Genomic DNA, 16,101 nt, shown 5'->3' with positions numbered 1-16,101 from the left:
ACAGCTGGTGCGGGCTGCTGGACTTCACCGCTGTGAAACTTCCACGTTAGCATTTTAGCGAATCTCTCTTTGAACTGGAGCTCCGACGTCCGTAACCTCACAGCATCGTCACATGACGTTATTAAAAAGTCAAAAGCTCAGAGTGCAGGTGAAGCTAGCGGATGGAGCCGCCGCCTGTCAGTCAAAGAGGCCACGCCCCAAATGCCAACTTTCAGCCTTTCAGCAATTTAAGAATGGAACAGAATATAATTTATTTTATTTTTATTGTCATTTTGCTCCAAGCCAACTGTGCAGGAATAAATAACACACAGGAGAGAAAATAAAGGCACACAATGGAGGGCAAGGGGCAAATTAATGCAGTTCATTTAATCCGCAACGGAACTCGCACAGTATTCCCGACAAAATAAAAGCATAGTTGGGTTTTGAAATTTCCAGTAAAGGACAAAACTTTTCAAACAAAGATAAATGTGTTAAAATTGCGTTACATGATATCCAGATATCCACAAAAAAACGTCCAGTGTATGCTCGCTCCCTGTTCATTTCCCCTGACATGGTGCTGATATAACGGTTTCATTTCAAACACTAGGATTTGTAGGCTTTATTTTGAAAGGTATGACCGGATGTGTATGCGTGTGATTTTCTCGGACGTACGGCGCTCGTGCTTTCTCAGCATCGCAGTGTGAGCAGGTAAATCTTTGTGGTTGAACCCCCAGCGCTGAGTCCAGTATGAGGCCCGCGGGGCTGACGGGATCCGGCCGGGAGGAGCACTGAGGAGCCGAGAGGCCTGCTGGAAGGCCCGGAGCGCCGCAGGAGTCAGGTGCGTTACATCCAGGTTAATAACCCGCGCGCCGTTTGCGGGTTCCATAATAAAAACCTGCAAACGGCGCGAGGACGGTGTAATCGGTGAAACGTGCGAACACTGAGACGTCTGCTTTTGTCTTGGAGCTGTAAATGTTAAAAACAGCGACCTGCGACGGCAGGTGTTGGATTCTCATCGTAATCTGCGCTGTTAGCCTTCATCATGCAGAACTACATTTAAAAATCTGCAAAATTAAAGATTTTTATTCAGCAGAACAAAAAAATCAGATGACTAACGTAAATTCAGTTTTCTTTCACTACGTGCTGCGATTCGGCTCGTTTATAAGTGGTGGTGCTTTTTCCCTGCCTCGTCCTGTTTATCAGGTTTCCCTCAAACGGCCTCACGGAGTTTGATTTTTTAGCGCAAGGTTTCGGGTTTACTGGCCTAAACCTTTGCCGAATTAAAGGATGACTAATTTGGGCCCTTCAATTTTTATGAATGAAGCTTAATCTTTTGTGAATATTTACTTATAAATAATGAAATATAAACTAGTCATTTTCTGAATGGTACCCTGAGGAGCGTGGAACAGCCAGAGCGATGCCTGGAATGGATTTTTGCGCTTTTAGCTACTGATAAACAAGCACGTGTTTGCTTCATGGGGAGATTTTTTTAATATCAAATTGGGTTTTTTGGCCTCGCGGGGCCGAAGCTTTGTTTTCAGTGACAGCGTGGCTGCTTCGTGCTGCTGGGCGGGGCTCCAGGTGGCGCTGTCCACCGTGACGGTGCTGAAACCGTGCAGGGAGGACCACGTCGCTGCTGTCAGGTGTGTGAGGAGCAGCGACGATTTTTTAACCTTCTGTGATCGATCGTTTCAGGCTGACGGACCAACCATGTGGGAAAACATGCTTCTGCTACTGATCCACGCGGTGGAAGGTAAAACCATTCAGAAATGTGGACGTGTCAAAAATGTCAGCATGGATTAAAACGTGTCATACCCAGGACTGTTTAACCAGTGTTGGGAAGGTTACTTTTAACATGTATTCCACTACAGATTACAGATTACATGCCCCAAAATGTATTCTGTAACGTATTCCGTAACGTTACTCAATGACAGTAACGTATTCTGAATACTTTGGATTACTTAATATCTTATCATGCTTTTTACAACTACATGAATGTCCTACTGCCCTTTGCAGTATAAAGCTCAGACGTCTGCAGGCTGCGGGTGTCTCTGCAGCGAGCGGACGCCCGCAGTTCATCAGGAAAAATGTAAAGCTGTCTCTCTTCGCATGCATCTTATTAAACCCGTTTCTCTTGCAGCTGCAGTGGCATCTCAGTGCTGGCAGGGGGCGACCTTCTCCGAGGCCGTGGTGTCTCCCGTGGTCGAGAGCAGCGGTATTCTGCGGGTGCCCAGCGTGTCGTCCCTGCCGCAGTGCGTGGCGGCGTGCTGCGACCTGCCCGGCTACGACTTGGCGTGGCTGTTCGAGGGCCGCTGCTACGTGCTGAGCTGCCAGCAGAGGGAGAACTGCCAGCCCCGGCAGACGCCTGGCGCCGACTCGTTCCTCGCCTTCCTGCGACGCCCGTCCCCGCAGACACTGGTGCTTCAGTCCTTGGTGAGGGGGGAGCCCTACGGCGGGCGCTGGAGGCCCCTCTCACGCTCGTCTGAGGCGCCCGGCGACTTGGAGGCCCTGAAAGATCTCTCCCTGTTCGACACGCCACATCGAGGCTTCCCAGACCCCGGGATGCTGGATGTCGAGTACTCAGAGGACAGCCAGGAGGAGAGGGGTGGAGCCAGCCCAGAACAGGAGACCAATCAGCCACCTTTGAAAGGGGGGGGCAGCTTCAATCAATCAGAGGCTGAGGATGGTCCAGAGAGGAGGCCGACAGAGAGCAGCGCGGCCCCGGGCGTGCGCCAGGGAGAGGAGGGTGGGGCCAAGAGACCGACGGAGGTGGCGCCACAGGAATCAGTGAGTTCAGAGCGTGAGCTCATATGATAACTGTCTCCATGGAGACCAGTCTGCAGCCTGTCATTGTTCTCCCTACAGACGCAGAGCAGCTCCACCTCTCCACCCCTGACACCCGAGGCCAGCTCAGAGCCAGCCCACACCTCCAGCAGCCCCACAGCAAACCCAGGTAAGCACCTCCGTCAGGTCAGGTCAGGTCAGCACACCTCCGTCAGGTCGCAGGTTCACTCCAGTTTATTGTTTTAAAGATAAACTTTAGCAAACGTGTCTGAAGAGCCTCACAGGTCCTGTCCCTCTGACCAGTGGAGCAGTAACTTGTCCTCCACATGCAGCTCCACCCCTGCTGGTGTCTCTTGGAAACCCCGTAGAGGCGACCACAGTGAAACCCGCCACTCCAGCCGCCACTCCAGCTGCTCCTGAACCTACCACGTCAGGTGAGTTTATGACTAAAAAAATGTTTGTTTAGATCAACATTTGATCTTTTTTAATATTTTTATTTAGTCTTTTTTAAGGAAAAACAGGTTATTGAGTTCATGTCAGGCAGTGGAGTCGCCCCCTGCTGGTCACTGTAGATGGTTCATGTTAAACCAGAGACTGTCACGTGTAGGAGTGTAGTTACTGCCCAGGAGAAACTTTGTGGTGGTTGGAGGTGACTCATTTTAGTAAGTGGGTGGTGTTCACCTGAGACAGTGTGAAGGTCAAAGTTCAGTTTAAAGACAAACAGGTGACCTCAGAGAGACCAGGTGAGGAAGCAGGTAAATGAAAGGAAGAATTTAACCTTCATTTCTCGCACAGACGCTGTGAAGATGCTTCAGTCTGCAGCCGGAACTCCACCTTCCACCACCCACCTGACTGTGACCTCTGACCTTACTACCCCGACCTTGTCAGCAGCCAGCTTTAACCCTACGACTGCGACTGAGTCAGCAGGTAAACTCGACGGGTTTAATGCTTTCTGTGGCTTCACACCGACTCTTTAAACCTCCTCTCGCTTTTCCAGCTTCAGCGTCACAGGTTGGAGGGTCAAACCGCGGTCCGGTGGCCGTCGTGGGCCCCGACAGGAGCCTGTCTCTCCCGGTGAGCAGCTTGCTGCTCAACGGCAGCGGCAGCAGTGACGACAGCGGCATCGTCAGCTACCGCTGGGAGGCGGTCAGGTAAGTCTGGAGCCTTTTTTCATGTTCCTGTGACTGAAAGATCAAATTTGTTCAGTCGGGTTTCGTGTTTTCCAGCGGGCCTCCCGGGCTGAGGCTGGACGACACAGATCAGCCCGTCGCCACAGCCTCGGGGGTTCGGGCGGGGCGCTACACCTTCAGACTGACCGTATCTGACCAGGAGGGGGCGACAGACAGCGCCTCGCTGACCGTCAAAGTCCCAGAAGGTGAGCGACTCGGTGTTATTTGTGGAAGGCGGAGCTCTTCCTGTCAGACTCGTTTAAATCACAAACACGCTAATCTAAGGTCGTCTGCTTCCTCCAAACTCCAGCCGGTAGTTTTCTTCCGGTCGCCCACGCCAGCGGCAGCCACTCGCTCACTCTGCCCAACAACTCTCTGGTTCTCAGAGGTTCGGTGACCAACGCCGATCAGACCGCGGTGCACTTCCTGTGGACCCGGGACAGCCAGAGTCCTGCTGCCGGGGTGAGTTCCGACCGGCGCTGTGACGCTTCAAATCAAACTTTATTAACGAGCGCAGGTGACCCGCGGGAAACTAAACTTCAGTTTAAATCAGTGGCGGCTCATCGACCTCACACTGTGTGTGTGTGTGACGGAGTGACCTTTGACCTTTGCTGGTTCCAGGACGTACTGTACGGCTCGGATACTCAGCCCTCGCTCTACCTCGCCAACCTGGTCGAAGGCACCTACCTGTTCCAGCTGAAGGTGACCAACGCGCAGGGGCGCTCCGGCTCCGCCACGGCCACTGTGGAGGTGCGACCAGGTGAGGCTGGAAGCTCGCCGTTCGTCCCGTTTTGTGTTACGCAGGCATGCGCCGACATAGATGTGTTGTCCCACGTGTCTGCAGAGCCCGGCGGCGGCGAGCAGGTGGAGCTGGAGATGCTGGTGTCGGTGTCTCAGGTGAGCGTGGCTCAGAGAGACACGGTGGTCCGACAGCTCGCCGCTCTGATCCACGTCCTTGACAGCGACCTCCACGTGCGAGCACTGCAGGGACACTCCCACATCAGGTACCTGCACGCACCGCGGACTTGCCCCTCCACGTGCCGGCTCGCCATAACCTGTGATGTTTTCTCTGCTTGCAGCACCGTGTTGCGGTTCTCCGTGCACGGCACCTCGGGGCCCCTCTCTGCCTCCCGATTGGTCGGCGTGCTGCGCAGCCAGCTGCTCTTCGAGAAAAGCGACTACCTGTTGTTCAGAGTCCTGAGGGTGGACACCGTCTGTGAGTCCAGCCGGGGCACGGCTCACCTGTGACATCTCAGAAAGGGGCGGGGCATTTGTCTGTGTTTAACGCGCTCGTTTTTCCCTCAGTGTGTCTGCTCAGCTGTTCGGGGCGTGGTCAGTGCGATCCAATCACCAAGCAGTGTGCCTGCGACCCCTTCTGGACCGAGAACCTGATTCGTCGTTACCTTGGCGATGGAGAGAGCAACTGCGGTAAAGTATGATTTGTAGTCTTCGGTCACGGCAGCGGGTCATTCCTCACGTGACGGCGAGAAACGACAGAAAACTTCATTTACATTACAAACTCGTTCACAACGAATCCTTCAGTCGTTTCTGTTTAAACAACTTTCACACAAACTTGTGACGTTTGTCCCTCGACTGCTTCGTTCGTCTGCAGCAGCAAGTTGAACAGGATGTGAAACAAAGTTCAGTCTCAAAGTCCAGAAACTTGTGAACGGAGATGAAACATCATGTAGTGAGTTTCATACTTTTCTGTCTTACTGGCTGCAGTCAGCCCGTTTCTGACTGCAGAGCTGGGGCGGGGCCTGTGAGCAGCGTCCCCAATCACGCCTCGCTGGCTTAAGACAGAAAGAACTGGGTCCTGTTGTTGTAGCCGAAACGCTGCAGCTGCGCGTGTAAGGCGACAGCCGCACACGGTGCTGCAACCCGGGACTGGGGCGTGACAGACCCGCCCACATGTTCGCACTTTTCACGACACTTCTTTATTGCGGCTGTCGACTTACACGCGCAGCTGCAGCTTTGCAGCAGATGCGCATATTATTAATGTAACTGCAGCGAATTTCTTTGTTCCGCTGTGAAAGCGATGCTGATGTTAAACATGAGCGCCGCGGGACTTTTCTGCCTGGTAACTGTGCGTGTTAGTGTCGTCACTGATCCATCATCACCTTTATTTATAAAACCCTTTAAAACAACCCCAGCTGAGTGCTGTACATTGGAACTATAGAATAAAATTAGATATCAATAAAAGCCAAATAAAAGAAAGTAAACGAGGCCGACAGCAGCAGAGACTAATGCAGGAACCAGATTTGATGGTAAGCTGGTCTCCGAGTGCACGGAGGGAGAAAGAGCTCTTTATTCAAACTGGCCTCCAAACGAGCAGTGAAGCCTGTGCACACACCTGTAAATGTACCTGTACGCATCACACAGCACACATTCAGGTGAAGCTCCGCACGAGCCGCTGACCTGTCGGCTGTGCTCCTCTGACAGAGTGGAGGGTCCTGTACGTCATCCTGACCAGCTTCGTGCTCGTCGTCCTCATCCTGTCACTCGGCTGGACGTTCATCTGCTGCTGTAAGAGGTGAGGACGCCGCTGCAGGTGATAGACTGATCCCAGGTGTGCTTCCGTGCGTGAACTGGTCTCTGCTGCTTTCAGGAGACGACAGACCAAAGCGAGGAAGAAAACCAAATACACCATCTTGGACAACATGGACGAGCAGGAGAGGGTGGAGCTCCGCCCCAAATTCAGTGAGTCACATTGCCATAGTCCGCCTGCGGAGGCTGTCGGGGTCGGTCTGCGGCGGCGTTCTCGTTGGTTCATGAAGTCGTTTCACTGCGGCTCAGTTAGTCGTCACCTTGGAGGCGGTCCTGCGGGGTCGCTGATTCACTCTGCAGCTATCACGTGACCAGGGTGTGGTTCATCGCTCTTGTCCTTTCCCAGGTGATCCATGCGTTCTCCTAAAGGACTCCCACCTTGGGTCATGTGACTGAGCTCAGCTCAGCGACCTTCGGGACCTCAGGTAAGAGCAGAGTCGTCTTCATGAACCAAAGCGAAGCCGCTTCCTTCTTTTAAAGCACCTGACTGTTCCCACGTTCCTGGGAATGTCCCGCTGTTCTTTAGAGCAGACGTTTCCCCGGAGCGGCGGGAGGTCGTCCTCCATCTTTATTCAATGACTGAGACTTAAACCATGACCCCCGCTGACCTTTCCCCTGTGCAGGTATCAAGCACCGCAGCACGGAGCACAACTCCAGCCTCATGATGTCCGAGTCGGAGCTGGACAGCGACCAGGACACCATCTTCAGCCGCGACCGGCCGGTCCGCAGCAGGAACCGCATCAGCACCATGGCTGCCCGCAACGGCGACGCCTTCGGATGACGGGGCGGCTGACCTCTCGCAGACGCAGAATGGTGCATTCTGGGACATGTATGAGGGACCACATTACCCAGTTTTCAAGAGAATGCTAACATGTCCCATTTCAAAGGACGCAAGGAACTCGAGACCTGGAGGACGGACGCGCGTCTGCTCGGACATAAGAGGAAGAGCAAGAGGGCGGGACACATCAGGCATCGCACCACCGCCACGTGCCCGATTCACAGCTGTGAGCTCGTTAGCTAACAGAGCGCTCACCAGGAAACACGGCATAGTCAGCTGACGACGGCGTCCGATCACACGGTCGTGGTTCGTTTGAGCCCGGGTCACAGACGCCGTCCGCCGGGTTAAACTTCATCAACGTTTGTTGGCTAACGAGAAGCAGCGTGTGAATCAGAGACGAAGGATGTGAGCCGACACCTCCGACATAAACACACCAACACAGAAGTAACACAAACTCGTCTTTAATGTGGTCAGAATACAAAACGCACACATGAACTTTGACCCCATCAGCTAAAGTCACAGACAAACATCCAGGTATTAAACTGCTACGAGAGCATTTCACACGTAGACGAGCCGAGTCGACAGGTTTGCACCCGTTCGTGTTTTCATGGCTCGATGCGGCGCCGGCTGTCGCTCTGTCGGCTTCGTTTCCAAAGGCGCGTCGCTCATCACGCACAATTTCTTTAGGAATGAATCAAGTTTCACGATTCAGGAGGATTCATGCGAGTTGGAAGCTTTATGGACACTCGCTGCGCCACGGGTGAAGCAGAAAATAATTTTTAAAAACAAGTTTCATCACAATGTGGCGGTTTGTTAGCCCCTCCCCTTCAGTTTACAATCCCTTAACACTGATAGCCAATCACAGCAGACAGGGCAGATAAACGGACTGAGTAGCGCCTCCTACTGGTGTGAGTTTGGGCAGTTCAACCAGTCTGAGACGGGTTCAGATAAGTTTAAGCTTCGTGCTGGTGCCGAGTGTGTGAGCGTAGAAGCGACAGCTGATTCAAAATGTGATTTACAAAGTCCGATGTTGGACGTTTTTGATCCTGCATGAATTCAAACTTTATTGAAGGAGTTATCACGTGTTAATAAAAGAATCCGACCACCTCCACCGAGTCACAGCTTTTGTACCGCCTCCTCTTCCTCCTCACGGTTTGAGGCCTCCAAAGCACATGTACTTCACTTCCAGGTACTCGTCGACGCCGTACTTGGAGCCCTCGCGGCCCATGCCGGATTCCTTCACCCCACCAAACGTGGCCTCTGGCGTGGACAGCAGCCCCTCATTGACGCTGACCATCCCCACCTCCAACGCCTCCGCCACCCGCCAGATCTGACTCACATCCTGTGAGTAAAAGTAACCTGAGAACAAAGGAGGAGGTTAGAACTATGAGGCGCCGCCACGTGAACCTTTCTTCTACTGGGTCAGACGTTAAAGTCTAATTTACAGCTCTGAGTCCTGCTCTCGGAAACCGACACGTCTGCGACGACGCATGAACAGCCCGCGATCTGCAGTCTAGGAACCAATCGGCTGCATGCACGCAGGTGGACTCACCTGCCAGCCCGACGCTGGTCGCGTTAGCAATAGCCAGAGCCTCCTCCTCCGTGTTAAACCTGCAGATCAGACACAGGCGAGCTCAGACGGCTTCACGATGAACAAGAATCTGCGTCTAGCCAGGATTAAACCCGCAGATCAACAAATCCCGTCTCGATCATCTGTCTGGACTCACCTGATGACGGGCACGAGCGGCCCGAAGGTTTCCTCCTTCGTGCACAGCATGTCGGCGGTGACGTCGGTCAGCAGAGTCGGCTCCATGAAGGAGCCATCGAGGCGCTTCCCGCCTTTTACCACCTTCGCCCCGCGGGACACGGCGTCCGAAATCTGATGTAGCACCTGGGAGGCAGAGACGGCGTTCAGCGGCGTGCTGGTGCGGTCTTTAAACAAACTTCAGTCATTTATCGTCGGCAGTAATGTGGTGTCATGTAATTAATATATCCTTAGTATCCTTATTTTATTGCTTTATGTATTTTAATAATGAAGGTTTGTAGACTCACAAACTAAGCACTCAGCCAGGCTGAAAACAGGAAGTGTAGAGCTGTACAGCATGTTAATAAATACAGGAAGCCAGACAGAAAAGAGGAAGTTTGCCATATAACAATGTTTGTATTGAAACTGTGACGTGTAAAGTACCAAAATAACACCAATATGAGGCACAGGTTATGATTCTAATGTTAGAGATGCTGCAACTGGCGTCTGGGCTGTGCAGGCGTCTCTTCAGAAGATGATTGAATAAAAGAAATAAATGTTCTAACGCTGAGTCGGTTTTCTCTGCTCTGTCACGGGGACGAAACAATCCGGGTTAATAGTGGAAACGGCGTTTACCTTCTCTGCGGCGCGGGTGTTGATGAGCGGCCCCTGCGTGGTGTTGGGCTCCGAGCCGTGACCCAGACGCAGCTCGGCATCCATAGCTCGCCCCAACTTTTCCACGAAGCGGTCGTAGACGGCGCTCTGGACCAGAAACCGGTTCGAGCACACGCATGTCTGCAGGAAGAAGAAGCGTTAGTGTGCACAATGGTGGCGTTCACCTGTGGAACAGGTCAGCAGGAGACACCCTCACCTGGCCTGAGTTCCTGAACTTGGATGCCATGGCTCCGCCCACCGCTTTGTCAAGGTCTGCGCTGTCAAACACAATGAAGGGGGCGTGGCCACCCAGTTCCATGGATACCTTCTTCACGGTGTCAGCGGCCATTTTCAGCAACACCTGAAACCGAAGTTTTATTTAAAGAAGAGTTTCTGCTTTTTATGTGGATCTGCGGGCGGCGGCGCTGCGGGCGGTGCTGCGGGCGGCGCTGCACTCTGACCTTCCCGGTCGCCGTGGATCCAGTGAAGGAGATTTTAGCCACCAGAGGGTCTGTGCAGAGGACCTGCCCGACCGAGGGCGTCGACTCTCTGGAGCATGGAACCACATTGACCACCCCTGCCGGGATCCCCGCCTGCTCCGCCAGCTGAGGGGGAAAAAAAACACGCCAAAACACAGGAAGTGACTCAACAATGTGTGTCCCACGAAGAAACAAAGTGCCGGCCCCTATCCAGATGTTTGACGTACTCACCTCTGCCAGAGCGAGAGCCGAAAGTGGCGTGTCCTCAGCTGGTTTAACCACCACCGTGCAGCCGGCAGCCAGCGCGGCGCCGACCTTCCTGGTGATCATGGCGCTGGGGAAGTTCCACTGGAAACAACCAAAAGCAAATTCTTTGCGGGACGTCATGTGATGGATTCATTAGGGGTGGGTTTTGATTATCGATTAAAATCGATTCTAGCTTGGATAACGTGATATCAATTCATTAACGAGCTGCTCACCGGTGTGATGATGGAGGCCACGCCCACCGGCTGCTTCAGGAGGAGGAGCTTTCTGTCTTTGGCTGGAGATGGCACAATGTCACCGTAGACTCGCCGCGCCTCCTCAGAAAACCACTCGAGGAAGGAGGCGGAGTACGAGATCTCCCCGAGAGACTCGCACATCGGTTTACCCTGCAACACACGCACGCAGACGCAGAGACACGCAGACGCAGAGACACGCAGACGCAGAGACACGCAGACGCAGAGACACGCAGACGCAGAGACACGCAGACGCAGACACACGCAGACGCAGAGACACGCAGACGCAGAGACACGCAGACGCAGACACACACGCAGCAGGATAAAGATGAGTGTTTGTTACAATAAACACTTTTACAAAAACTTCTTGAGGTTTTCTTATTTCGTCAAACAAACATTTTAAAGTAGTATTTATTTGAAAAGTACTACAGTACAAGTACTCACTCGTTGCTGACATGTACTGCATGTTCAGGTGTCCTACAGGTGAGTTCATGTGTCATACTCACACATTCAAACGTGATCAGCTGGGCGAGCTCATCTTTGTGCAGCGTCATCAGCTCAAACCATTTCCTTAGCAGGACGCTCCTCTCCTGCAGGACGACCAATCAGAGCAGAGCACGGGTCACCTGCACGCCTTCATCGTCACATTTAACCGTTCGCCCCTGTCCCCCGCCAACATGCTTCACATTGATGGAGACTCGGAGAGAGAACTTTAGTTTCATCAACAATACACAAACAATTCTCTTATTTACAAAAAATCTATATAAACTTGAGTGAAGGACCAGAGTGAGGAAACATCCCGTCCTGAGTTTATGAGCTGGAATGTGCAGAAAATAGGTTTAAATGTTAAACTAATTTCTTCCAGTCAGAGAATGTTGCAGATAATTAAATGTTTGCTTGATGCATAAAGTTAAAAGATTAAAACTAATAAAACAAGTTTTAAAAAGAGACTTTTCCATCTGATTACATTTTATATGATGGATTATGCAGAAAAAGTAGAATTGGGCTGAAAGATCTATCACTTTATCACCTACTCAGGTTGTAAATCGTGTTTTTAAAAAGCAACTAAGTAATAATAATAATAACAATAATAATGGATTGCATTTATATAGCACTTTCGAGACCCTCAAAACACTTTTACAATTCCACTATTCATTCACTCTCACATTCACACACTGGTGGAGGCAGTTACAGTTGTAGCCACAGCTGCCCTGGGGCAGACTGACAGAGGCGAGGCTGCCATATCGCACCATCGGCCCCTCTGGCCAACACCAGTAGGGTAAAGTGTCTTGCTCAAGGACACAATGACCAGGACAGGGAGCCCGGGGGATCAAACCGGCAACCTTCCAGTTACAGATGTGCTTCCCACCCCCTGAGCCACAGTCGCCCCAAGTAACTAACTAAGTAATGAATTACTTCTGAAAATAAGTAATCAGTAAAGTAACGGGATTACTTTTTGGAGGAAGTAATCAGTAATTAGTTACTGATTACTTTTTTCAAGTAACTTGACCAACACTGGCAGATACCTGCATTAAACACCTGCTGTCCACCAAACTCCGTTCAAATACGGCGTAATTGTGCTGTCAGCGGGGAAACCGCGTCTCCTTACTGCAGCTTTGTTTTGTGACTGTTTAAGGGGCGGTGCTCATCTCGGCTCACGTGTCTGTCTCCTGTCTGCGAGTCATTCTTCACCTTTGATTTGTGCGCATCCGCTCCGAGTGGCGCGGCAGCAGGAAGACACTTGTTAAAGTTTGGGTTTAGTCTAAAAACGGATTTCTGTGAATTATGAGTTAACCGAATAAACATTTCCAAACATTTAACGGTTACGAAAGCTGTTTGACGCCATACTCAGTCAATACTTATAATTTAAGGTAAATTTAGTTTTTTAGTGGAGTAGGGAGGGCGGAGAAGACCATGAAAGAAAGTTTTGGATTTGTGTGAAAATCCGTAAATCAGGTGGTTTCTGTGTTAGCCGTATTAAAGTCTGACGTGTGTGTATAACATCTTTGAGATAAACTCCGTCAGTCAATGTCAATCATTTGCGTAAGAGTTCCAGGCTTTGAGGTGACTACGGAGGGCAGAAAGTCCAATTTAAACAGTGAAACCTGCACATATCGTAGTATCCGGTGAATTTTATGACATCCGAATAAATGTCTGGCTTCTGTCAGTCGGGAAGATGCCAGCGTTGGGGTGTTTCGTTTAATTTTCAGGGCGGAAATGGGACATTAATTTTAAATAGTCGGTTTTTAAAGTGGAGTTCTGTGAGAGCGCAGCCTACCTTGGCCGTGTACTGCTTCCAGGAGTGAAACGCTTTGTACGCAGCGTCCACCGCCTGCTTGGCCTCCGCGGGGCCGCAGTCCGACACCCGGGCTATCTCCTGCCCGGTGGCCGGATCTAGGACGGGGAACACCGAGGCAGCGGAGATCCAGCGGCCGTCCACGTAGCCCTGCGTCCGGAGGAGCGGAGCGGAGACATCCAGGCTGTAGCTTCTGTGCATGGCGGCGGGCAGGCCGGGGAGGAGCTGCCGGAGGAAGCAGCGGGTCTTCAGCACGCAGACAGCAGCGGACATACCGGGGGGTGTGCAGCCGGGGAGCCGGACTCTATGCTGGATGTTTGATCCGTTCGTTCGCGCAGGTCTGCAGCTGGAGCCTCTCGCGGGTTTCCGTCGGTTTCAACCGGTGCGACAGTCACGTGACTCCGTTCAAACGCAGTGAGCCTTCCGTCCGGAGCCAGTGTTGCCAACTTAGCGACCTTGTCGCTGTATTTAGCGAGTCTTCAGGCCCCTTAGCGACTTTTTTTCTAAAAAGCGACTAGCGACAAATCTGGCGACTTTTTCTGGTGTTATTGGAGACTTATTTATGACGACTTTTTGACGTGAAAGAGCGTGTTTCAAATTCAAAATTCAAATTCAAATTCAAATTTTTATTTGTCACGTACACAGTCATACACAGTACGATATGCGTGACCTAAAGAGAACAAAAAAGGAAAAGGCTATGAATAAGATAGGAAATAAATATGAAAAATTAAAAAGGGTAAATTTAACTAGGAAGGAATAAAATATAAATTAAGGTTAAAAATGAAATAACTGTACAACACAAATTAGAATGAAGGGTAAATTTAACTGGGAAGAATAAGATAAAATATATAAATTAAAGTTGAAAATAAAATAACTGTACAACAAAATACACAATATAGAACTATATAAGAATGTATGAAGAAATCTAAATATAAATAAATATATACACAACAACAGCGTTGCTCTTACTCTCACCAAGCAGCGGTGCTGCCGTGGGCACCTCACCCGTGCCAAAGCGCTCACGGGCGGAGGACAGTCCTCCCCCCGCTGCTACCAGGGCAGGAGATGTTCACACCTGTGCGTCCAAACGGCAAATGAATCGCGCATGAGTGAAGCCGCTGCTCCGCACTGACTGTAACGCAGTCAGTTCTTTTACTGTTATGCTGTTTTGGGGATCACAAGGTTTAAAAGTACTTATAAACACACACAGTAACTCCACCAGAGCGCCTATCTCGGGTCACTTTTGCCGGTCCAGGCAAAAGTGGAGCAGTGGCATAAAGGAGCAGGGTTGGAATTGTGACATTAAAAAACAATAATTGCTAAAAGAAATTTAATTCGTAGTTCTAAATAAACTATAAATGCATTTAGGACGTTTTTTACTCACTTTGTCTCTTCCACGATGTTGTTTCTCTCTCCAACAGCGTAGGTTACAATTACATTAGCATGACCAATTATGCAAATTAGGCGATGACGTCATTTGGCGACTTTTAGGACAGCCAATAGCGATTTTCCTTACTGAGGAGTTGGCAACACTGGCCGGAGCTCCCTGTCTCTGCCGGGGACAAGTTTGTTTTTGGAGGCGGTAGAAACACACATACCCACACCAGTACCATCATCACCATCATCATCGTCGTTGTCGTAACATGATCAGAGGAACAGAATAAAGGTGAAAAAGAGTGAAGCTCAGTGATGGTTACCAGCAGGTCTGAGGTTATGCTGATGATATTCTCTCTTCAGCCTCCATCAGCATCTCCCACAGTGGTCTATGAAGCCGAGCCAAGGCCTAGTGCAGCTGGCACAGTCTGAGAGAGGAGTCTCATCCACACTCCGAACCCACGGTGAAGAAGGTGTGCAGGTGTGTCAGGGACCTTTCTGTAGGAGGACAGGATGGTCTCCTCCCAGTCCAGATACACCTGCGCCCTGCAGCATCCCGATGTAGGAACTGGGATGCTGATGCTTTTGATCATGTGATGTTGTAGGTCCCGGCCCTTTCTTTCCTCCCCCCTCTGCCTCCCAGTAACAGCAGCCTGCTGTCACCCAGTCGGGGTATGACTGCCCCTCCCTCAGCGGCTCGGGCCCTAACCCAACACGTTTAAGCTGCCAGACACAGGTACTGGAACCCTCCAGTGTGATCATGTCTGTGGGTTCAGTGGTGGGATCATCACCATGACAACCTTAGTCCAGATACACAAACATTGCAGGTTTGTTTAGCATTAGCATCACCACTAAACCAACATGACTTGCTTAAATTTGCCTGACAGCAAACCTAGATTGATATTAGGTATGTTAAAAAGATAACACTTCCCATTGGTTCCTGAAAAGTGTTTGATATAAACAAAGGTCCCGCCCCCCACATTGCAAAGGTATGACATCATAACAATGCGATTGATCCCTTGCATGGTTATGGTGATGTAGGAACAACACAAGCACTCTGGGCTCAGTGTTGCACCTTCTTACCGCTCAGTGCACACTGCAGCATCTGCAGCCACCTCATCCAGATTCATCAGAAACCATCACATCATTTTTCTTCTTACAGCTGAGACAGTGTCTGACACGTAGCGTGCGATTCTTAAAATCCATGTAACACCCTGATACAGGGCCGTGCAGAGAGGTTTAAAGGGGCGGGTGCTCAAAGTTAAAAAGGGGCACGTTGAACCAGGCTGAATAACAACAACACACATTCATCAAAAATCTAATATGGGAGGGCAGGGCTGTGTTGAACTGAGACTGTAGACATTAAAAAGTCCACAGGAGAGATGGTAGCTGATTAAACAAGTGTCATGAGATAATAACTAAGTGCAAAGATTGGTGACAGCGCTTAGGCTCTGCCTGTGAATCACTCTTTGCTTCTCTTCTTCCTTCCATCCCATCATTTCATATATCACTCTCCACTTGCTGTCTATCTGAGAACAAGGCACAACTTGTTATTGCAATAAACTATAATCTAATTATCCACACCTAACAACTCTTGCACTTAATCTATAATAAAATGATGACAGAAAAATGTTATAGCCCTGCCTTTAGTAGCCTCACACAGCTCCTGCTGTTTCCTCCTCATGTCCTTACCAGCCATGTCTGGACAATGTTATATCATGAGTAATATATTTTTTTAAATCCATATACATAAAACACACACATGCACGCACACACAGTGACATGTTAGACCTTCTTCAG

At 50.5% G+C, this 16,101-nt stretch overlaps 2 protein-coding genes across 2 annotated transcripts; one reads left to right on the top strand and one right to left on the bottom strand.

The window, feature by feature from the left end:
* The first annotated feature begins 275 nt into the window (after nt 1–275).
* Nucleotides 276–8,366, top strand: kiaa0319 (KIAA0319 ortholog). The gene is made up of 16 exons (XM_026186029.1): nt 276–817; nt 1,675–1,732; nt 2,120–2,766; nt 2,845–2,932; nt 3,096–3,197; nt 3,559–3,690; nt 3,761–3,914; nt 3,990–4,138; nt 4,243–4,394; nt 4,554–4,692; nt 4,777–4,936; nt 5,012–5,148; nt 5,238–5,360; nt 6,375–6,465; nt 6,541–6,632; nt 7,103–8,366. Exons 2-16 carry the CDS (start codon nt 1,690–1,692, stop codon nt 7,258–7,260), a joined length of 2,367 nt encoding a protein of 788 aa, XP_026041814.1. The 5' UTR covers nt 276–817; nt 1,675–1,689; the 3' UTR covers nt 7,261–8,366.
* Nucleotides 7,703–13,390, bottom strand: aldh5a1 (aldehyde dehydrogenase 5 family, member A1 (succinate-semialdehyde dehydrogenase)). Its single transcript, XM_026186030.1, has 10 exons — nt 12,910–13,390; nt 11,138–11,221; nt 10,614–10,784; nt 10,366–10,482; nt 10,117–10,260; nt 9,873–10,016; nt 9,638–9,796; nt 8,985–9,148; nt 8,810–8,868; nt 7,703–8,616 (listed from the first exon to the last, which is right to left on the bottom strand). The coding sequence occupies exons 1-10, from the start codon at nt 13,198–13,200 to the stop codon at nt 8,405–8,407; spliced, it is 1,545 nt and encodes a 514-aa protein (XP_026041815.1). The 5' UTR covers nt 13,201–13,390; the 3' UTR covers nt 7,703–8,404.
* Nucleotides 13,391–16,101: the final 2,711 nt, after the last annotated feature.

This window comes from Astatotilapia calliptera, chromosome 11 (genome assembly GCF_900246225.1).
Source record: "Astatotilapia calliptera chromosome 11, fAstCal1.2, whole genome shotgun sequence".
Lineage (NCBI taxonomy): Eukaryota > Metazoa > Chordata > Actinopteri > Cichliformes > Cichlidae > Astatotilapia > Astatotilapia calliptera.
Note: the sequence above shows the minus strand (reverse complement) of the source record. Positions and strands in the feature narration are given on the sequence as shown.